Source organism: Lutjanus erythropterus, chromosome 3 (assembly GCF_056507025.1).
Source record: "Lutjanus erythropterus isolate fLutEry1 chromosome 3, fLutEry1.hap2, whole genome shotgun sequence".
In the NCBI taxonomy this organism is placed as follows: Eukaryota; Metazoa; Chordata; class Actinopteri; order Lutjaniformes; family Lutjanidae; genus Lutjanus; species Lutjanus erythropterus.
Window position 1 is genome coordinate 663378 of NC_139319.1, and position 23092 is coordinate 686469.

At 41.3% G+C, this 23092-nt stretch overlaps 1 protein-coding gene across 5 annotated transcripts in view; it reads right to left on the reverse strand.

Annotated features, from left to right (window-relative positions):
* slc8a1a (solute carrier family 8 member 1a) overlaps positions 1–15759 on the reverse strand; it is a 33013-nt gene extending 17254 nt beyond the window's left edge. For 2 of the 5 annotated variants that reach the window (XM_084714548.1, XM_084714547.1), the window contains exons 1-3: positions 13076–13227; positions 9634–11450; positions 70–173 (exon numbers count right to left, since the gene is read on the reverse strand). In XM_084714548.1, the coding sequence (XP_084570674.1) occupies positions 70–173; positions 9634–11435 (1906 nt within the window). In that variant the 5' untranslated portion in view covers positions 11436–11450; positions 13076–13227. Of the gene's footprint in view, positions 1–69; positions 174–1123; positions 1231–9633; positions 11451–13075; positions 13228–15659 lie in introns of those variants that run through there. The other 3 variants (XM_084714546.1, XM_084714544.1, XM_084714545.1) reach the window with 2 other exon arrangements.
* Positions 15760–23092: the final 7333 nt, after the last annotated feature.

Below are 23092 nucleotides of genomic sequence, written 5' to 3' on the forward strand. Positions count from 1 at the left end.
CTGAAGGTGGATGAAGGAAAGGTCAAAGGTCATCAGAGAGGTCACAGTGCCTCTTCTTCTTCTTCACACCTGTCCACCTCCTCCTGTTCCAATATGGCTCCTTCAGTTCTACGTAGAACGTGGCCTGCTTATCGTACTCCTCGTGGTCAATTATTCTAACAGATATGGTCTTCCTGTGGACGACAGAATACACACAGCAACAGTGGGAGGGGGCGGAGTCATGCATTAGTTCACACATTCAGACACAGGACTCTGTCGTTATGGTGCTGGAGTCGCCGTGGCAACGCCATAGTAACAGGGATAAGGAGGAGATGACCTCACCTCATCTGGCCTGCAGGGAGGCGGGGTCAAACTCTCTGATGTTAAAGTCACAATGAAACAAACTGTCTCACCTGGTCAGGTACGTCTGTCAGTTAAAGGGTCATTTCACCCAAATCACAAGATAAGATCGATTTCTGAGTTTTTTTATAATAAAGGTACAAAGCAGGAGAATTAAAAGTTTGACTCATCGTTGTTTTGAGACAAGAACGTCTCAAGTCTTTGCCCCCATGTTTCAAGTCCTAAACTTTGAGTTTCGAGTCCTAAACAAGTCTCTTCACCAAATGTTCTGCCATTTTACCGACAGAGACTCGACTCTCAGTTCTTTGTGTAACTTCAGACGTTGACTGAAGTTGGAAGTTGTTGCGACTCTGCTGGTAATTTTCAGCGTTTTTCATCCTGCAGTTCAGTTTTTGTAGAGATGGTGGCTTCAGTTCCTTCTTGGAAAATGTTGTCTGATGACAAAGTAAAGCAGAGAATGTAGATCTAAATGTAGTGTATACTTGTATACTTATACGTGGTTCTTTGTTTAGGTGCTAAAATACGTTCTGCTGCAGCTTGTGTCCACAGCGATCCACAGCAGGACATTACTGAGCTTCCTGTTGGGGCTCAAACATGAGAAGACACGCCCACACATTCAGTTTGTTTGTTTGTTTGTGGGTTTTTGTGACTTTAACCGTCAAAGTGTTGACATCTACAGCAGATCGAGTGGTGAGGTCGAGAGGTGAGTTGTGACGGACATGGAGGTTAAAGGTTGTTAGTGATGTGGGGGCGGGGTTACAGGACAGGAAGGCGACGCCCCCACCTTTCCTCTCACTCATCTCCAGCAGCCGCGGCTCGCCGATCTCGAGGAAGAAGTTCTTGTTTTTCTCATATTCTTCATCATCAATTATATTGATCTGAATAGTTTTGCTGAAAGAAGAAACAGACAGAAAGGATGCAGGAGGAGAAGTGTGCAGAAAAACAAGGCGAAGACTGCAGGGAAACATTTCCTGAAACAAACAGGAAGCAAGTGAGTTTGATCAGTTCTTCTGTCAGTGTCTGAAAATGACAGAAATGGAATCAGAACTCTTTAAAACGCTTCTAACAACCAGTCCAGCGACAGAAAAGGTTTATGTCTGAACAAAATAATTAAATGTGAAATTTAAATCTTGATTTAAAGCTCTGCAGTGTCCTGTCAGTTCTACATGGATCATCATGTAGTGACAGTTAGAGACGATATCTGATACGATATTTTTGTTTTGAGTCTTTTTGTCATTTTCGTCTTGTTATGTGTTGTTACACTGTTTTCATCTTCTACATCTTTCATGTCTTTTTCGTCTTCTTACGTCTTTGTCTTGTTACAAATTGTTATATTGTTTTCATTTTGTTAAATATTTTTCTTTGTTTTCATCTTGTTACATGTTCTATGTATTTTTCGTCTGGTTATGGACTTTTATGTTGTTTTAAACTTGTTCCATCGTTTTCATCTTCGGTCTTTTCTCTTATTTTTGTCTTGTTGTGTTTTATGTTGTTTCATCCTGAATTAAAACTAAAATAATGAACCTATTTTGTAAATGTGAGGAGCAGAAAGTTCAGATGTTTGTGCTCAAATGTAGGGAGAATTAAGTTGTCAGAAAAAGAAATACTCAAGTTCAGACACCTGAAAAAGTTACTTAAGTGCAGTTAGTCATATCTTAAACAATGTCAGTTAGCTAGGTAGCTAGCATTTTGCTAACATTAGCTAAATTTGGATGTGAGTATATGAGGCGTGTTAAAGTCCCTCAGCAGCGTCTCTGAACTGTCTTCTGTTCACAGAGACGAGCCGGATCACTGACGCCGTCACAGACCTCAGAGCTGCAGTGACGCCCTGTTTACAGCTGCAGGTGATGATGTCACAGATCGGTGACGACCGGTTCAGACTGGTTTGATTTCCAGACGATTCAATGATTCAACATGAAGGAACCTGATGACACAGTTTGTTCTGCCTCCTGGTGATGGAGGCTTCACCAGGCTGCAGGCTACAGCAGCCCTCATTGGACAGACCGCCTGTGTGTGTGTGTGTGTGTGTGTGTGTGAGTGTGTGTGTGTGTGTGTGTGTGTGTGTGTGTGTGTGTGTGTGAGTGTGTGTGTGTGAGTGTGTGTGTGTGTGTGTGTGAGTGTGTGTGTGTGTGTGTGTGTGTGTGAGTGTGTGTGTGTGTGTGTGTGTGTGTGTGAGTGTGTGTGTGTGTGTGTGTGTGTGTGTGTGTGTGTGTGAGTGTGAGTGTGTGTGTGTGTGTGAGTGTGTGTGTGAGTGTGTGTGTGTGTGAGTGTGTGTGTGTGAGTGTGTGTGTGTGTGTGTGTGAGTGTGTGTGTGTGAGTGTGTGTGTGTGTGTGTGTGAGTGTGTGTGTGTGTGTGTGTGTGTGTGTGTGAGTGTGTGTGTGTGTGTGTGTGTGTGTGTGTGAGTGTGAGTGTGTGTGTGTGTGTGAGTGTGTGTGTGAGTGTGTGTGTGTGTGAGTGTGTGTGTGTGTGTGTGTGTGTGTGAGTGTGTGAGTGTGTGTGTGTGTGAGTGTGTGTGTGTGTGTGTGTGTGTGTGTGTGTGAGTGTGAGTGTGAGTGTGTGTGTGTGTGTGAGTGTGAGTGTGAGTGTGTGTGTGTGTGTGTGTGTGTGTGTGTGAGTGTGTGTGTGTGTGAGTGTGTGTGTGTGTGTGTGTGTGTGTGAGTGTGTGAGTGTGTGTGTGTGTTGAGTGTGTGTGTGTGTGTGTGTGTGTGTGTGTGTGTGTGTGTGTGTGTGTGTGTGTGCCAGCAGCGTGGAAACTGAAAATCGTCTTGGTCCCTGAACATGTTTATTTAATGTCAGCAGATTGATGGTTTGGACGTTTCTCTTTTCACGGCTTTAGTTTGTTTGTGCTTCATGTCGGTTTTCTGTCGGGACAGTTTGTATTATTTGAAGTGGGTTTGTATGGAAATAGAATTAATGTTTGAGTTTGATTCAAAACTCAAAAATCTAGTGAAGGCAACGTCTTTAAATTATGAATTACCTCATTTTTTCTTTTTTTACAGGACAGAGCTGATTAATATTAAGAATAATTAAAAAAAACATTATTTTTTATCAAACTCAAACTTAAAATTCTAAATTAGAATTAATTAATGTGAGCATTAAAGTGAGTAAAAACAGATCTAATGCTGAGGACGGGGATGAGTGTGTCACAGGTCCGTTTAAATACACACTATAAATCAATAAATGCAGTAATGATGTCAGTGTAAACAGTACAGGTAGAAGTAACTGATTACAAACACTGACATTACTGTATTTAAATAAGTTTTTTGGTACTTGTACTTTTATGAGTAGATTTTCAAGTCTGTACTTTTACTCATACTTAAGTATGCATTACAAGATGTAATCTACTTAGTTACTTTAAAACCCATAGTTGAGAATTGAATAAATTTGGATTAATATCCAAACATTTCATCCACATTTTCGTAGCCAATCAGGTTTTCAGTTAGATTACATGGAGTAATGAGTACTTAAGTACGAGTAAAAGTACAGACTTAAAGATCTAGTCATTAAGTACAGGTACCCCCCAAAAAAACTACTTAATTACAGTAACTGGAGTATTTGTAATTAGTTATTTCCACCCCTGATTGTTGCACATGTGGGAGCAGAGGTCCTAAGTTTTATTCATGACGAGACTTTGTTTAATTCTGATATTAATTATATTCACACACACAACATTTAACAAACGCAGCCTGAGTCAAACCGAACCAGGAACCTAAAGGACTCTGAACGTCTCAGCAGACGTGATGAATTTCCTCAAAGCGATGAATAAAGTATTTTTCTGTCATCATATAAAATCCTGATCTTTGAATGCAGCTCAGAGTTTCTCCTGATCTCTGCACTTTAACGAGGAGCCCATCAGTTTTGTTTGCGTCGAGGTCGGAGACGTGGCCGGCGGCCAGCGGCGACCTCCCCTGTGGTCGGTTCTGAGGGGAACCGGCTGCACTCTGTATCTGTCTGCTTTACGGGGCCGAGCCGTGGACGATGAGCAGGAACCCGCCGCTGCTCCACACAGGCTGCCCTAATAAGGCAGAGAGCTGCGTGATGTTTATCTGACCAACACACCCGGAGAACGTCTGGACTAACGGAACACATTGAGACGTCCAGGCTGGAAATCAGCTCACACTCACCAAAGAATGCTTTGAGAAAAGACGTGAGAGAAAGAACCACTTCAACCTAAAAAAACCCCAAAACAAATTAAAGGAGCAGTACGCTGATTTAGTCTCATCACTGTAAAGTTAGAGGAGGTTCTCCGGGTTAAAAAGAACAGGCGTTCCTCATGTTTGTCCCTGTCAGTTCTGTTAAAGAACAACACAACACTCTTAGAAATAAAGCTGCTAAGTAGAACCATGAAAGGTTTGTCGGCATTGGAGAATCCTTTTTGGTTCCTGTTACAACTTTTTTTTTTTTTTAGAAAGGTTCCACTTGAAACCCCTTCAGAGAGTTCTACCTAGAGCCCAACATAAAGGGAAGAACCATCTGTGAAACGTTCTACAAAGAAGCCTTATATGGAGTTATGGTTCCACCCAGAAATCCTTTGGGTGCCAACAAGAATCCACCCAGAGGGTTCTACCCAGAACCTTGTCATATTTCATAGGTTTAACCAAGATGATCCTGGGGGGGGGGGGTGTTCTACCGAGAACCTTTTTATATTCCACAGGTTTTATTAGAACACACACAGGGGTTCTATGGAGAACCTCTTTATGTTCTAAAAGTTTGATCTGTCTTTAGCAAACTTTACATAAACACTTTGACAGGGTTCTTGTTTTAAAACGTGTCAGATGGAAACATTAAAACATCAGCTGGAGACTCTCAGCTGAAGCCCCGCCTCTCTGGATAAACTTTCCTGACTAGAGAAATTAGTGTTAAAGTACTTAAACAAAGACCTTTCTGAGAACGTCCTTGTTGACCATTTTCAGTCTGGACTCAGATCAAACCTCAGACTGTATCTGTCCACGTTCTGCTCGACCTCAGCGCTGCGTGACCCTGCTGATCACAGTCTGATCATCTGGAGAAACGGGTCGGTCTCTCTGGCACCGCTCTAAACGGTTTTCAGTCACATATTACTGGAAGGACGTTCCACATCAGAACTAGGGAACGTATATCAGAAATACTGACTGTGATGTTCCACAAGGCCGTGTTCTAGGATCTTCATTGGTCTCAGTGTACGTGTTGCCACTGGGAGCCATGATCCGTCAGCATGGTGTGAATTTCCACAGCTACGTGTTCCCGTGAGCCTCGACGACACAAATACTCTGTCCAACCCAACCAGTAAAGGGACAGTTCACCCAAAAATGAAATTCAGTCATTATCTCTTCACCCTCACGCTGATTGAAGGTCAGGTTTAGATTTTTAGTCCACAAAACTCTGCTGGAGTTTCACAGGAAAACAGAATCTCACAAACAGGAAGTGAATGGTGACCAGTTTTCAAACATAAAAAAAGCAGCTGCCGGGTCTTTAGGAGACTTGGATCACACCAGACAAGCAGTATGGAGGCATTTTATGTTTTTATTGTGTGTTTTTATTTTTTTTTTTTGAAAACTGGTCACCATTCACTTCCATTTCTTGGGAGATTCTTCAGGGCATTAAATGTCCTTTTAGTCCAAACACCCCAAAGATCTGCAACACTTTGGCTTTAAACATCAGACTCAGACAGTTTCAAACAATAACTCAAAACATATCTTTTTAAAATATATTTAATAATTTAATATATAATTTTATTATAACCAGCTGTAGAATACTTGTGTGCTTGTGTGTGTACTTGAATTTTTAATCTGTTTTCTGGGTGATTTTTGTTGTTGTTGTGTTTTTCTACTGAATTGTGAAGCACTTTGAACTGCGCTCTTTGTATGAAAGGTGCTACATAAATAAAGTTCATAAAGTATCATAGAGTGTGAAAGTAAAAAGTAAGTTAGTTTTAATTAAAACACGTTGAAAGGGGAATAATTACAGGATAATATCTCGTTTCTTTAATCCACAGACAACATGTTGTTAAATAGAAACACTCTTTGATTATTTCTTGGCTGCAGGTTGAAATTATTTGGAGGAAAGAAATCTTCATCTTTAAAAACTTAAAGACAACACTTCATCAGATAACCAGAAATAATCAGTTCCTGCACACTCATCACCTCTGCATCGATTATCAGAGCAGGAAAGAATCAGTCAGCCGATGAAAAGTGTTTGCAAACTGCAGCAGGAGAGTCACGGAGGTAGAAACACCTGCGCCTGCTAAGCTCCTGACCAATCAGAGGTGACGGATGTTCCACTGCCGCAGTTTGATGGAAGCTCGAGTGTGAAGCTCCGTAAACACTCGGCTGGAAGCTGCAGCAGAGTCGAGTCACTTAAAGAACTCGGCTGTAACCTGATCGGACTCACGGTTCACATAAACAGCAGCAGAGTGGAGCTCCTGTCACACAGAGCAGCTCTGACCCAAAGATCTTCTGCAGGACGTCAAACACGTCCAGCAGATTTAGAAACATGAATGAAATGATGATGATGATGATCTACAGCAGGGATGTCAAACATAGGGCCCGTGGCCCACATTTGGCCTGTCAAAGGAAAGGGTCTAGTCACTGGATGACTTTCATTAATTACAATTTTTCAATAAACTGCAGCTGGTTCTGATTTATGTTGCTGAAAACTTCTCCTATCAAACCCTTTAACTTCTTTATGCTGGAAAAAAAGGGGAAATTTGAAGGTGTTGTTCAGAGCTGCAACAATTAATCGACTAATCAACTGTTCATTTAATCACCAAATATTCTGATAATCAATGAAATGAGTCATTATTTTTATGACCAAAATGTCCAAATTGTCTCAAATGTGAATATTTTCTGGTTTCTTTTCTCTTCTTCCTTTGGGCTCTGAACAAAACAAGTTATTGATTAATCAAGAAAATATTCAGCAGATTAATTGATAATGAAAGTGATCGTTACAGGAGAGGTTTGAAAAATATGTCCAAACATGCTGGAGACAGACGGACGTCTGCGACAAGATTCATCACCTGATCAGTTTAAGACAAAATGTATCAAATCAAATACTCTAATTACTGTAATTAAGTAGTTTGTTTGTTGAGGTATTTGTACTTTTATGAGTGGATTTTCAAGTCTCTATTTTTACTTGTATTTAAGTATTCATTACACCATGTAATCTACTTAGTTACTTTCAAAATGATGATGGTTGAAGTTGAATTTCATCTGCAGTTTTGTAGCCAATCAGGTGATCTGATGACAAATGGACCAATGAAAACCAAGATGACAAACTACAGCAGCAGCAGGTTTGTAAGGATGTTAATGATCAATTATTTATAAATTAATCAGCATCACAACTTTAATCAATTAAAACTGTATCCATGAATATTTAATCAGTGGTTAATTTCCTGTTAAATAGATGGTAACAATATATTTGAAATTTCTCTGAATTACCTCCAGATTTCATGTTTTAGTACGTGATGATTCATCATTTTTATGGTAATAAACATTTCATGTATCTGAACTTTGTTTGAAATGAAATCTTACAGGATGATGACCACCACATGAAAACAGCACGTGGAGGTCAATTAGATTATGAGATCAAAGTAACTAATACTATGAGTAGTTTTTTTAGATGAGTACTTTGTACTTTCACAGAAGTATTTTACTTGTAACTGAGTAATATTTTAGTGATGTAAGTACAGATTTTCAGTCCCGTTTCCATCATTTCAGCCTCTCAGATGTGAATATAAGAGAAAATGATTAATCGATAATGAAAATAAACATTAGCTGCAGACCTTGTTTGTTTTTATTGTGATTTATTTTTTGGTTATTTTGCTCTGGTTTTCTGAACATATCATCTTAGATTTTGAATATCGTTCTATCGTGAAGTCTTGTCTTTTCCTGGTTTTAAAGGCTGCCTGACAGTCAAGTGATGAATTTTTATTCATTATATCCATATTACTGATGATTATTTATCAAAAATATCATTATGCTAATTAGGGATCTTAATGATTAATTGCAATAAAAAAAAGCTGAAACAGTTTAAAATGCATTAATTGATAATTAATGAATAGTCTAGAAATAATTGAACCTAATTTGGGATTTGGCATAAAATTAGATGCTGTTGTTTTTTTTTTAACATCATTTCTGGTCTGCACTGTAAAAATGAAAACGCTGAGAAAAAAAATCTGTCTCAAGCCACAAATATTAAATTCTGTCTTTTCCTTTAAGACTTTCTTTTTTTTTTTTTTTTTTTTGGACTTGCCATCCACAGCGAGCTGATGGACACTCCAGAAGACGAGCCACCAAAATGTATTTATAAAAATATTTTTGGTGTATAAACTGTATATTTTACAGTTAAAGAACGTAAGAATCAGGTTGCGTGTAAATCAGAGACATTAGGGGTGTTTTGTCCTGACAAAGACTTGAAGGTGGACGGAGACGCTGACTGATGACTGAGTGTGGCGTCCAGCTGATCGCTCTATATAAGGTTCTCCAGCAGCTCATTGTGTGTGAATGTAGGGCAGCGTCCTCATTAATAAACAGAAACAAAGAATGAGTGTGGCACCTTTTCCATTTCAACACGCCGTCCTCTTCCTCAGACAGCCGCTCTGTTTATGCTCGGGAAATAAATGTGTTGTCATTACATTCCCGCTGCCCGCAGACATGGAAAGAGGCGGCCTGCAGCCACTATGTGAAGCATGTAAACCTGAAGGTCACATGATCGCACGGAGGCGGAGCTCTGGAGCACCAGGAATAGGAAGACATATCTTCCCATAAATCCCTGTTCAATTCTCACACAGCCGGCTGCAGCTGGATTTTAGCAGCCTGCTGTTAATCTGAGGCACAGCTGTTTGTGTTCAGATGACATGAAAGAGAGATCTGAGCTTTTTCTATGATTTTATTCTTTAAAAGTTACTCAAACATTTAGTGCTTGTTGAGGGGCGTGGCCGTGGCCGTGGCGCGGTGGCGAGTTTGGATAACTGCCATGAAACGTGAAATTGTTATAAGTTTTGTATGAATGGTCTGAACTCATCTGTCCCACCCTAAACACATCTACATAACAAAATTTAGTCATAGTCACAGCGCCACCTACTGGCAACAGGAAATGACATGTTTTAGACTTTGACGTGCTCCTCCTGGCAGGTTGACCATATTCAACTCAAATCGGGTCAGAAACGCCTTCAGACCTCGGTAATGCTACGTTATGAAGATCATGACATATTGTCAAACGGCGTCGCTATGACAGCATGGTGAAGGCCTTTAAACAGCAGCCCCAGTGGCACGCATCACTGACATGTACAAAAATACACCTACATTTTTACTTACAAAATCTCGTCGTTCTCAAACTCCAGGACTCCGTGGGTATCCTCGAAGTCCTCGCCACCTCCTTTAGCCGTCCCCTCTGTGGTTTTATACGGCACCACCACAACACCGCGAGCGCCTGAGGTCCTGATCACCTTGACCTCCATCACCCCGACACTCTCGCTCACAGTCACCACTGGCTCCTCGAATGTAAAAATCCCGGCATGGTCGTCATCAAAGATGGTGACAGTGGCCGTGCATGGCAGACCTAAACCTGCGAGGGCGTCCACGTGGTTTGCCTCATACTTGTCTGATCCGGTGCCCTCTGATATGACCTTCACGTTACTGAGGTGAACCAGGAAGTGTTCATCTTCCTCAAAGATGTCATCATCAATAATGTCGATGCGGATTTCCTTTTCAGTCTCGCCTGGTTTGAACACAATAGTTCCTTCAGTGAACTGGTAGTCTGAGCCGGCATTGGCTGTGCCGTCTTCAGTCCGGTAATCCACGGAGACTGTGCTCGTGAGGTCGCCACCACGGCGCACCACGTTCAGTGCTACGCTGCCACAGTTTTCCAGACACTGGTAGGTTCCAGGGTCAAAGAACACCTTGGAGGAAAAATCGTTCACTGAAACCTCAGAGCAGATATCGTGCTGGGTGGCCCTCTTGGCCTGATCGGCGGCGTGCTTCTTCAGGATGTTTCCGGCTCCTGTCATGATCCTGGTCGCCTGACAGCGGTAGAAAGCCCGACTCTTCTGTTGCTGGGTTAACACTTGGTAATTGGCGAGTTCAATCAACTGCTCCGTCTCCTTCTCAGGATGTTTTTGTTTCAGCTCTTTCAGGATCCTGGCCACCTCTCTGCGGGACTCCTCCTCGTCCAGCTCCTTGAAGTCAAACCCCGTCTCCTCTCCGTGGGAGTTGAGCATTTTCCCATCCATTTCGATGTCGACCTTCGAAGGAAGCTCTGGCTCTCCTTCTGTTTCAATGATCATTCCTTTCCGCTTCCCTGCTCTGTATCGTTTGTACATGTATTTGTAGAAAAGAAGTCTGCGGTCAGCCACGTAAGCAAAACCAACACAAAGGGGGAAGAAGAAGAGTGTGAGCAGCCCCTCCCATATGTCAACGACACCTGGAGAAATGACGGACAGGATCAGGTAAAGCCAGGTGTATGCGAAGATGCTCCAGGTGGCAGTGACAAAGAACACCCTGAGGTGCTTCACCTTTCTGGTCTCTCCTTCAGGAATGACAGAAACACAAAGGCCTATGATGACAAACATGTTGAAGGCGGCACTTCCTACGATGGTGTTGGGGCCCAGCTCACCGGCATTAAAGTTGTGACCGCAAACCTCCACAACTGACAGGAGGATTTCTGGGGCGGAGGAGCCCAGCGCCATCAGGGTCAGGTTGGACACAGTCTCATTCCAGATGCGCACAGTCGTGGTGATCTTCTCACCATTAGGTTTCTTGATGGTGATCTGTCTCTCCTGGGAGGTGATGACCTCGATGGATGCCATGAAGCGGTCAGCAATGATGGACACACCCAAGAACATGTACGCCAATCCCACGAAGTAAATGGTGGCTCTGGCGATGCGGTCGGTGAAGGCCGGGTTGTCCGGCTTCCATACCGGCAGGATGACACCTTCAATGCAGTCGGTGCTCCCTCCACATGTGGTGGTGCTGTTGCTGAGTGTGCTGTTGGACTTTAGGGTCAGAGTGGCGCCTCCTGCTGCACAGTATGGAAGTTCAACTGAGATGATTGTCAACAAGAAAAGCAGCTGTTTGTTGGAGAGCAGTGACGAGGTCCCGGCTCTGCTCATGGTTGTCATGGAGCTCCTTTAAACCTGCAAGACACAGAAGAAGACTTCAGAACTTTTGGTCTCTGTCTTATTAGATTTGAAACTGGGCTTGGATGGAGGACATACAAAGGACGGGAGTCCCCCCAAATGTGACGTTTCACCCACGGGCAGTGGTTTGTGTTGTAGATGCTCCGGATGCTTCCATCAGAGGTTTAGTCTCAGTAAACATCTGATGTTGGTTTTTATTAAACAGCCAATAACCTCTGTGATTCATTTATGTTGTTACATATGGATCCTGTGATGGCGTCTGTCTGTATTTTATGTATTTGTGTTGGATTTCTGTCTGAACTCACTGAATTCACTGTAAACCCAAATAAGTTAGCAGTACTTAAAAAAACTGCGGCACTCGGTTGCCACAGTTGCTACACATAAAAGTTGGACGTTATCAGAAATTAAATATAGTTGGTGTTAGATGTACCGTTAATTTAAATTACTTGATTAAATCAACTCAGATGTTTTCAGTTTAAAAAGTTGAGCAAACCCAAAATTTCAAGGCTGCTTAATTCAGTAGATTTGAATTTTGAGCCCAACTCAAGTTTTAAAAACGTTTTACCAGATAGTAGATATTTTTCAATTTAATTAACAACTAACAAATGAAGACAAACCAGGTTCACATTTCACTGCTACCAGATACTTTAGAAATTATTTTACATAGAACATCTTTTTTTTTATGATCCTCTGCTGTGAACTTTCAGATTTTAATTGTTCAACTTTTTCTTGATTTTTTCTTGAAATTTACACAAACACACACACACACACACACACACACACACACACACACACACAAATACACACACACACACACACACACACACACACACACAAATACACACACACACACACATACACACACACACACACACACACACACACACACACACACACACACACAACCACACACAAATACACACACACACACACACACACACACACACACACACACACATACACACACACACACACACACACATACACACACACACACACACACACACACACACACAACCACACACACACACAAACACACACACACACACACACACACACACACACACACACACAAATACACACACACACACACACACACACACACACACACAACCACACACACACACACACACACACACACACACACACACACACACACACACACACACACACAATAATTGTACTGGAGTGAACAAATAAAATACTTCAGTCAGCTTTGAGTGTGATGCACAGCTTCTGTATGTGATCTAGTAAATAAAGTTGACTTCATTTGTTTACGGTGCAGTTTGAGCACAGTCACATTATTTTTACTTATTTTTTTGGATAGATAAAGTTTTGATTTTATATATTTCAGTTACATTTTATTTTAAAATATTACTTCATGTTTAGTAGAGCTAAGAATAATTTTTATTAAGAACATTTTATGCAGAAGTAATACTTAAACAACACTATATCATATACTACACTGCCATACTTTGTACTTATTTAAAAATTACTGTTATAGTTGCATTATTAGAGTATTATATGTCCCTGTTACACACCAGACTATATAAAGTATAAAGCTCTGTCCTGCAGAATATCACCACACGCACTGAAGCATCAGTAGAAGATCACAAACCTACCGTGACTCAAACAGTTTCCCTTCAAACCAGAATAAAGATGAAATCAGAATCTCCAAAAAAATATCATGAGAAGAGTTTTCATCCTGCTGCAGAAAGAAACGAAGAGCAGCGATAAATAAACCGTCCAGCTCTCCTCCAGTAAAACAATAAAAAAAAGCCTGTCAGGTGACGAGAAACAGAAACACCACAGTCTGATAATAACACTGTCACCACTAACCCACCACCACGCTGCTGCTGCTGCTGCTGCTCCTCCTCCTCATCCTCCCCTCCTCCTCCTCCTCCTCCTCCTCCTCCCTGTTGACACCATCTGAATCCTTTTTGGAGTTAATTATCTTTATTATTTGCCGGAAACCAGCAAAAATACTGTATAAAGTTAAATGCAGCAGTTTCAGCCTGTCCTTGTCAGTCCTTGTCCTCGTCAGTCCTTGTCCTCGCCAACATGACAGTTTGTATGATTCCAAAGAGAAAAGGCAGCAGGTCGTCTGATAAGACTAAAACCAGGACGTTACACACAATGAGCTCCATAGGTGACCAGAAATGATCTGCGTGTCTCAAAACAACAAACAGCAAAGGCTGAAAATAAGTTAAATTAGCATTTAAAAAATAACATTAGCATTAAACATACTGTTAGTATTAAAAATAATGTTGGCATTAAAAAGAATTAGCAAGTACAATTAGCATTAAAAAGAAACCTTAGCAGTAAAAAAGGTAAAGCATGAAATATAATATTAAAAATGAAAATAACAATAGTATCAAAAATCATGTTAGCATTAACAGTAACATTTTCATTCAAAAGTATTATTAGCATAAAGAGTAATGTTAGCATACACTCAGTGAACTTCCTGCTGTCAGTCTGCTGCACAGGTTTCAATCACAGAACCTCATTCTGGATATTTTACGACTAAACTCATGAAACTAGGTACGTAGTACCTTCCAGCTGTGAGCGACGCAGGCGTGTGAGAAGAAATAAATCAGTCCAACAGCTTCTGGGATTTACTCAAAACTCCAAACACAGTTCAATGAGCTGATTACACACGTTCAGTTCCTCGTCACCTCCCTCTGCTGACGTTAGTCACATGGACCAATCGCTAATGTTAGCTACACAGACCAACAGCTAGCGTTAGCTATGTAGACCAATGGCTAACTGTAGTTACACAAACCAACCGCTAACATTAGATAAGTAGACCAATCACTGATTTTAGCCACACAGACCAACTGCTAACCTTAGCGACACAGACAACCACTAATATTAGCTACACAGAACAACCCATGCTAGCCGCATCGACCAGTTGCTAACTGCAGCCACACAGACCAACCAGCTAATGTTAGCTTCACAGAACATCTGTTAACGTTAGCTACACAGATAGATAGTTCATCTGTCAATACTACTACGAAGAAGAAATGAAGTTGGGACTGTATGTGGTGATGTCGATGATCAGGATGGTTTGTGGGTAAAAACAGAATCAGTTTCTGAGTGAAACATTAAATCACAAGTGCAAGATGAGTGCTACTGACAAAATGTGAATATCTGAACAAACGATAAAGAAACCAACAACAAACATAAAACATTACATTAGGTTCAACAATTTCACCACATTTGTTCATGAGGTAATTCAAGAGTAACCAACAGTAATCAAATTACATTACATTGATATTGTGATACTTTGGTTAGGTGACTGATTAATTTTTTATTTTTTAATTTTTACAGGTAATTAAAATAATTGTATTCTGATAAAATTACCTGTTCAAAAATGTAATCAGTATTCTAAACCAAGTATTACAATATTAAGGTAAAGTAACCTGATTACTGATCGTTGCTTTTAGATTACCTCATGACCAAATACGGTGAAACTGTTGCCTGCTGTTTTATGTTTTTTGTAGGTTTGTTAATTGTTTCTTCAGCTGTTCTTGCTTTGTTATGAGTGAATACACATTTAGATTAATAACTAATTATGATAATAGTTCACACTCAAATTTAAATAACCTGCTGTATTGTTCTTACTTTTAAAATGCATGTTAAAAATGTAATCCTGCAATGTTCATTTTTGTTCATCTGTAATCTGATTACCTATTTTACAGTTATCTTTTTTGTATCCTAATAATGTAATCCTGTTACATGTAATCTGTTACTCCCCCCGCCTGTGCATCATATTAACATATTTAACATATTTTAAAGTAACGTCCAGCTCCCTAAATAAATACAATAAGACACCTGCTAAACATTGTCACAACGTTATTACAACATAACTGTATCAGTGCGAAACCTCTACAACATTATTAGTTTTAAATAAAATCATCGTCTCCATGACGACATGACTGCATCATCATCACCACACCAACAGGACACAGAATCATTCCACTGTAATATTATGACAGATAGAGAACTGTTGCACAACGTTGTTACAACATCCTGCAGCAGTTGAGCCTCAGAATCATCACAGCTGCTGAAGGACGATCACGAGAATCCAGCATCATCACATCTGGGAGCCGTCGTCTCCTCCACAGCTGGACGACAAAAGTGCTTCTGATGTATAAACTCTGTGAAATCTGCTCCTTTTTGTCCCTTCTCTGAGCCGGTACTCACCTCTGGTCCTGACGCAGAAGCAGCAGCAGAAGAGAATGCGTCCAGGAGGGAGAGCTGCGTCCGATAACCACTCTAAATTTAACAGAAACAGACATTGTTCTAAACATGGACGCGCAGCTGCCTGCGAGCTGCTTATCGTCCCTCTCCCAGCAGGCCATGGCCATACAAGGCTCTGCGGGGCCCCGGGGGGCCATCCAGCGGCTCCTCGTCCCCACCGACACGTGGGGGAGATAACAGCTAACAGTAAGGCGGGCTGGTGACGCCGACGGGCCACAACAGGCAGGAATGCTGGGATAAGTGTCTCCCCCACCACCAGCACTCACATGACATCTGTGCAACCTTCAGAGTGATGATTTTCCACTCGGTCGTCGTGGAGACGGTGACATCCAGAGAGCTGAAGACCTCACAAGGTCCTGGGGAGGTGCAACAGGAAGTCTGCTATAAACTGAGACTTTAAAACAAAAAACATCTTCATCTACGTTTCTGTGATGTCACAGTCCTGAAGGTCCTCGAAGGCCTCCATCCTGGTGGCTCCAAAATCTAAATTAAAATTATCACCAGAAAATTACTACTATTTTTTTGAAACAAGGGTTTGGTGATGCTTGAATTTCCAGGTCCCATAATTGAATGGTAAATATGTGATATTTACAAAGCAACATATTTTAAATTTCTTACTCCTAAATTACCACCAGATTTCATGGTAAATGTGTGATAATTCTCAGGTGTTGTTTTCATTTCACATACTGGAGCTTTCTTAGAAATTAACTGCAGATTTACCCCAAATTTCAAGGTAAATATGTGATAATTAGCAAGTACTGCTACAACTTACATGAAAATAACACCTATGAATTATCACATCCTTTCCATGAAATCTGGGGGTAATTTGTGGGTAAATTCAGAGAAATTAAAAAAAAATGTTGCTTTGGAATTACAACCAACAACATGGAAATGGTTTTCATTAATTATCACATTATTAACCACGAAATCTAGGGATATTTTGTGGGTAATTTATTAGAAATTTAAAATATATTACTTGGTAGTTACGACCCAGTTAACATGAAATTATGGGGCCTGGAAATTGAAGTGGTTACCAGGTGTTTACTGGAACGTTTAGAACATTTTGTTATTCATTTACATGTTCAGAGGCAGCGAAACGTCATCGACGTCTGGACTTCAGTTTTAAACGCTGCACGGTGCCACATGACAGGATCAGTTAACAAGGTCAGTTAAAGGACTTCTTCCGTGTGTGTGTGTGTGTGTGCGTGTGTGTGTGTGTGTGTGTGATCACAGGACAGATCCAGCTGCTGATTCACTGACATTTCACTTTGCTGCCAAGGTCCAACAAAACAGCAGGACAGTACAGACAGTCCTGGTCTTATCTGTCCGTCCTCTGCATGGACAGATTAGAGTCTCAAATCATGAATCATAGTGAGTTCTGTGATATGATTGGTTGTTCTGAGGCCAACGTACAGATGAAATGGAAGTAAGAGGCGGTGGCAGCTCTGCGGTGGTGGCGTATCGTTGTAGTCCAACCATGAACTTAACGTCTTCCACAAAAAGCCAACAGGATTTTTCCACTGGATTTCGGATTAGAGCAGAAAATAAAAGGTTTCTGATACGATCAAGACACTGCAAGATTATCTTTATTAACAAACACCACTTTATGATTTTTGAAGCATAAATGTAATCACAAAGAGTAAAAAGCAAACTTTAAATGCATTATATGCAATATTTTCCTCTAGAAATAACAATGTATTGGCTCATATAAACATAATCCCTTCAATCATGATTTTTGACACACTTGAAGTGTCCTGGTGACTCTGTCCTCTCGTCTCTTCACATATCTTCTCATCATTTTGCTGCTCGGAATTTTTTCCAACACAAAACGTTGGCATCTGATGTCCTGGGAGTGAGACTCAACTCTTTCTGCACTGCGTTTCTAAGCTTCAGTGCACCTTAGCGTTCTGCAAAGGTTTCTAAGATATACGTTAGCAAAGGAACTTCTTTTCCTACGAGTGTCTCCCAGACTGTCCCTTAGCAGGTGAGACCATCTTTCTCTGCCACACGGATCAACTGATCACCTGTAAAGACTCATAAATGATGTGTTAATATAAAGTGTTTCCATAATCAGTTTACCTCAGTCTAATATTACAGAAAAGGCAGCTGTGACTACTAGCGATCATCTGCTTCATCTGTTTAAGAGTCAGTATGAGACCTTGTGGCAGTTCCAATAAATACACAACCTACAGCCTACAAAGTATAAAACGGTATAAAAGTTTGCACATATGAGCCACAGTCTGTGACTCTTTGGACAGGCTGCACAGGTAGTCTCAAGAGCATGGAGGAGATACCAGGAGACGAGCCATTACATGAAGAGAGCTGGACAGGGTCGTGGAAGGACAACAACCCAGCAGCAGGACCAGTTTCTGCTCCTCTGTGTGAGGAGGAACAGGAGGAGCACCACCAGAGCCCTACACAATTACCTCCAGCAGGTTACTAGTGTGCATGTTTGTGACCAAACTGCCAGAAACAGACTCCATGAGGGTGGCATGAGGGCCCGACGTCCTCTAGTGGGACCTGTGCTCCTAGTCTCATACCATGCAGCTCCATTGGTATCTGCCAGAGAACACCAGAACAGGCCGGTTCACTACTGGGACCCTGTTCTCTTCACTGATGAGAGCACATGTGACAGATGTGACAGTCTGGAGACGCCGCGGCGAACGTTATGCTAAAAAGATGATGACTTTGAATGTGTTGCTACGAGCAGTATGAAAGTACACAGTTTAACTTCACACAAGTCTCACTGTTTAAAACATCACCGTCCCTGCAGTCAGAGTCCAGTCAGAGCTGCTCTAAAATCCCCTCAGGCCCTGGATTCCCTGTCAACCAGCCTACACTGATCTCAGAACTTCTTCTTCTTCTTCTTCTTCTTCTTCTTCTTCTACTATTTTTAAGTGGAGCACTATCGCCACCTACTGTTAGGTGTTCTTGTTCTTCTTGTGTCTAAGTGACTCATGGAGACAATGTTTGAAACTGGTCCAGTACTCTCAGACGGTGCTTGTTTAGAGACCGACAGGCTCAGATTGTTCACAGTCCTGATGAAGACCTGCAGTGGTCAAAACATGTTGGCATTTTAAATAATTTAGCCACTGCAGTAAAGATCTCTTCATTTTTTCATCCTTGTTGTTACCACTTGTTTTGCCTGGAGTGTCTTCCTGTTTGAAATCTAGTTTGGTTGAAATAAACTCATAATTTCTAGAGTTAGATATGAAAATATCAGGAGAGGAACAAGAGGGAGGTGGAACCTCAGAGAAACGGCGTGTAGCAGTAGTGCTTTAATTGGGCCTGAAAAGTTAAGCCTGTTGAGGCCTGATGCTGACTGAACCTGACCCTCAACCTGACCCCAACCTGAACCTGACCCTCAACCTGACCCCAACCTGAACCTGACCCTCATTTGCATATTTCAGTCCCAAACACATTACAGTCTGACATTTTTCTTAACCAGCCTCCCTCTGTGCACCAAACAGGAGCAGTTTTCAGTGACGAGGACAATACATGCAGGGAACTGAACTGGCAGCGACTAACATGAAAATAAATAAATAATAAATATAGTAGAGCCTGAACCTGATGTGAGCCTGTGAAATATGTGAGAAATAAGACCCGACCCAAACCAAACCCATCGGGTCCCGTCAGGTTCTGGCACAGATCTCCAGCCAGAATATTATAATGATGATTATAATGAATTAAGAGTTGGTGATTGTTAGAGCCATGAAAAGACGAACCAAGATGTTTTTGGTGAGTTTTATTTTGTTTCTGTCCACTTTTAATGAAGATGACGATGATGCAATTACATTTTTGCAGCGGGAGTCTGGGTAATTTAGCGAGAACAATAATGCAGCTGTTTCTGGTTACTAAACCAAACTTATCTTCCTCTTATCAAACTTTAACTTATCAAAAATCTCAGTTTCATTAGGGATTCTCTCCATAATGTCAGAATAATGTGAGCCTGTCAGAGTTAAAACACACTTTCAGTGGATGTACTTTGACGGTTGACTGGTAAGAATTACATCACATCCTGTCCCACAGCTGACGGCTGCAGCTTCTCCCTCAACACTGGACACACTTTAAAAACTATTGTCACCATTAATCACTGAGACACAAAAACATGAGAAAATAGAGTCCAGGCTGAAAAATACTGAGGTTATACTTTAAGTAGAATATGATACCAAGGTTTCTTATGTTTGGGAGAAATGAGAGTGAGCTCACATTCAGCATTTATGTTCAATTTATGTTTAGATTTAGGTTCCAAAGGTTCTTCCTGCTCAGTGACAGTCTATGGGAGAGTCAGGCCAAGCTGCTGGATGGAGTTTCCTGTCGGATTTAGTTGCTGACTAAATGAACCAGTATGAACTTTCCTCCGGCGCCCCCCTCAGGACAAACTGTACAGTTTTCCCCCACCAGTGGTGGATATGGTGAAGTTGTCTCTCCATTTTTCAGCTACCTAACCATTTAGTTTTTTGGTGTGTAATTAATAAACCTTAAATTTTCAGGGAGTGTCCAGAATGGCTGCAAACCTTTATTCCTGCTTTTCCCTGAAGATTGTCTGCGGGCTGCAGAGCCTCCAGTCTCAACCAATCAGATGGTTCGAGCTGCCTGAAAGACAAAAATCACGCTGCAGGTCAAGACTGAACTATCACATCAACTAGTGAATGGATCGAGAAGAAACTTAAATCATTTGTTCATGTTTCCCATGAAACCTACTGTGACTATCAGATAGATTCCCGTCCAATTCAGCACAAACATTTGTGTTCTTCGTTAACTTTGATTATCAAGCAACACAATGAGACTAAAATTTGTCTGGTACTTTGGTTCATGTGTCTGACAGTTTGGTTTTCTTGACAGTGAGGACTAAAACCTCACAGAGCAGCTGGTTTGCTTCTTGTTTAAGTGATGCAGAATAAGGTTTTGTATCATCTAAATTATAGCAGCTGGACAGGAAGACGACACTGTACCTACAGATTTTTCACAGTTGATGATAATAAACCAGCAGTATCACACTGGTGGACTGGTTTCCCAGCAAGTTCCAACAATGAGGTGTCAGAATTTATCTCTGCTGACTGATTATCACCAGTCACATTCCTCCTGTGCTTTTATTTTTACCCACACGTGTGTGTGTGTGTGTGTGTGTTTGTGTGTGTGTGTGTGTGTGTGTGTGTGTGTGTGTGTGTGTTTGTGTGTGTGTGTGTGTGTGTGTTTGTGTGTGTGTGTGTGTGTGTGTGTGTGTGTGTGTGTGTGTGTTTGTGTGTGTGTGTGTGTGTGTTTGTGTGTGTGTGTGTGTGTGTGTGTGTGTGTGTGTGTGTGTTGTGTGTGTGTGTGTGTGTGTGTGTGTGTGTGTGTGTGTGTGTGTGATGTGAAGAAGGTGGTACAGAGGCTGGGAGGTGTACGACTTACTGCATTTTCCAAACACTTTGCAAATCTGAAACACACAACTAATTAATGGAAATCACAAATGTGAAATCCATGAGTCACAACAGATGTTGACAATCATCATGTGACTGGTTCAAGACGCTGCAGGATAAAACATGGTCACCCTGAGCATTGCTGCCAACTTCTGTTGAAAATGCTGCCATGAAACTTGATGCCAGTTTTTATTTGATGCAGGCAGGATAAAATAAATTTGATATAAAACTCATATTTACACATGCATATAAGTATGAAAGATGGGACGGAGCAGGCCTTGCATTTATTTTAATATCTGCATGTATGTAACAGATGGAGGGAGGTTCTGCCAAAATTCAGACAGGCAGGGTGTATCGCAGCGATGCTCAGCCCTCAGGAGAAGCTGGATGTAGCGAGCGAGGTGCAGTTACTTACCAAGAAAGTTACACTACTTTGATAACTGTGGCAGAGACCAAAAGTTGCAAATGGACAAAAAAAAATAAATAAATAAAAAATACAGTTGCCTAGCAACACATTATTAGCTGATAAAGTTGTCAAGTCAAAGGCTCAATCTGCACAGTTTTTAATGTCATAGAGAGTGATACATAAAACCATGAAACCATTCTGATACATCCACTTACACTCAACCAGGCCTTTGATTATAACAGAAAAAAATCACAACTTTCTTGTGCAATTTTCCTTGCTTCCGCAATTTCATTGCCAAAAAAAAAAAAAGAAAAGAAAAGAAAAGAAATGCAACGTGACACACAATTAATCAAATCAGGTATTTTAGGCTGCAATAATCCCAAAAACAGCCTGTGAAATCCTGGAGGGACTGACCAGGTGTAGAGCCGAATCTAAGCCATTTAACAAGTTATCTGAACTTATCTGGAAAAAGCAACATATCAGTGTATTAACATAACAAAATGAAAACATCATAAAAGACGTAACAGAGGAAGACTTGACTGCAGAGAAGAGCTGAGGTTCAGTCAACTTTAGACAGAAACAGTCAAAAATGTCCTTCAGACGACGACTTTTTACTTTTATACTCTGAGGACATTTCAGAGCCTAAACTTTTTCACTTTTAGTGCAGTAAACAAGTTTAATCAGTACTTCTACTTTTACGCATGTATCTGTACTTCTACTGCAGTAAAGACAGACTTTTGCCTCCTCTGGTGATCCCTGTTAACATCGCAGAGGGGCATGCTGGGTACAGCCCACTCTCTGCTCACTACAGTACATCCAAGAACACATGAAGAAGGAGAGAACGAAGATCTCATGTTCACCATTACAGCTGCAGTAGGTAGAAGGTCTGGCTCATCACGGTTTGGCCGCGGTTGGCAAGACATGACTGCAACCTGCTTGGGGGCAAGTTGGGTTTGCTTTGTTCCCACTCCAGAGTAGGTCCATCTCAGGCACGGCACAATAAATACAGTAACGGAAATGCAAATCAGCACAGCTCAGTGTGGCTCAGCGCAGCCAAAAACAGCAGTGGAAAAACCCTGTGTGTGTTTGTGTGTCAGTGCAGCCAGTACTCACCAGATATTATTTCCTTTACATCCATCCTCTCTTTACTGTGGCAACCTGACTTTCAAATATATTTCTCCTCCGGTCAGCAGTCAACATGGACAGAGAGACTCATTATCTTACTGTGAACAACACGTTCAGCTCCTCCATGGTCGCTGCTGCACACAGGTTTACAAGCTGAGCTCTCATCTGGCGGGTCTGTGATTTCTTCGTGGATCGCTGCTGCAGAGAGGTTGAGAAGCAGGGGTGAAAATACATCACTTTTTTATTCCATAAGTTTGAAACATAGTCTATTCATAGACACTGAATGAGGTTTGACTTAACTGAGGCCATAAAATGGTCATGAGAGCTTGTGCACTCAAATGACGTGAATACTTTAGCATTGTTAGGGTACGCAACTATGTCAGAGCGGAACCCAAGGAAATACAGTGTTGAGTTTGAAGTTGTTCAGATGAACTGCTCTTGCA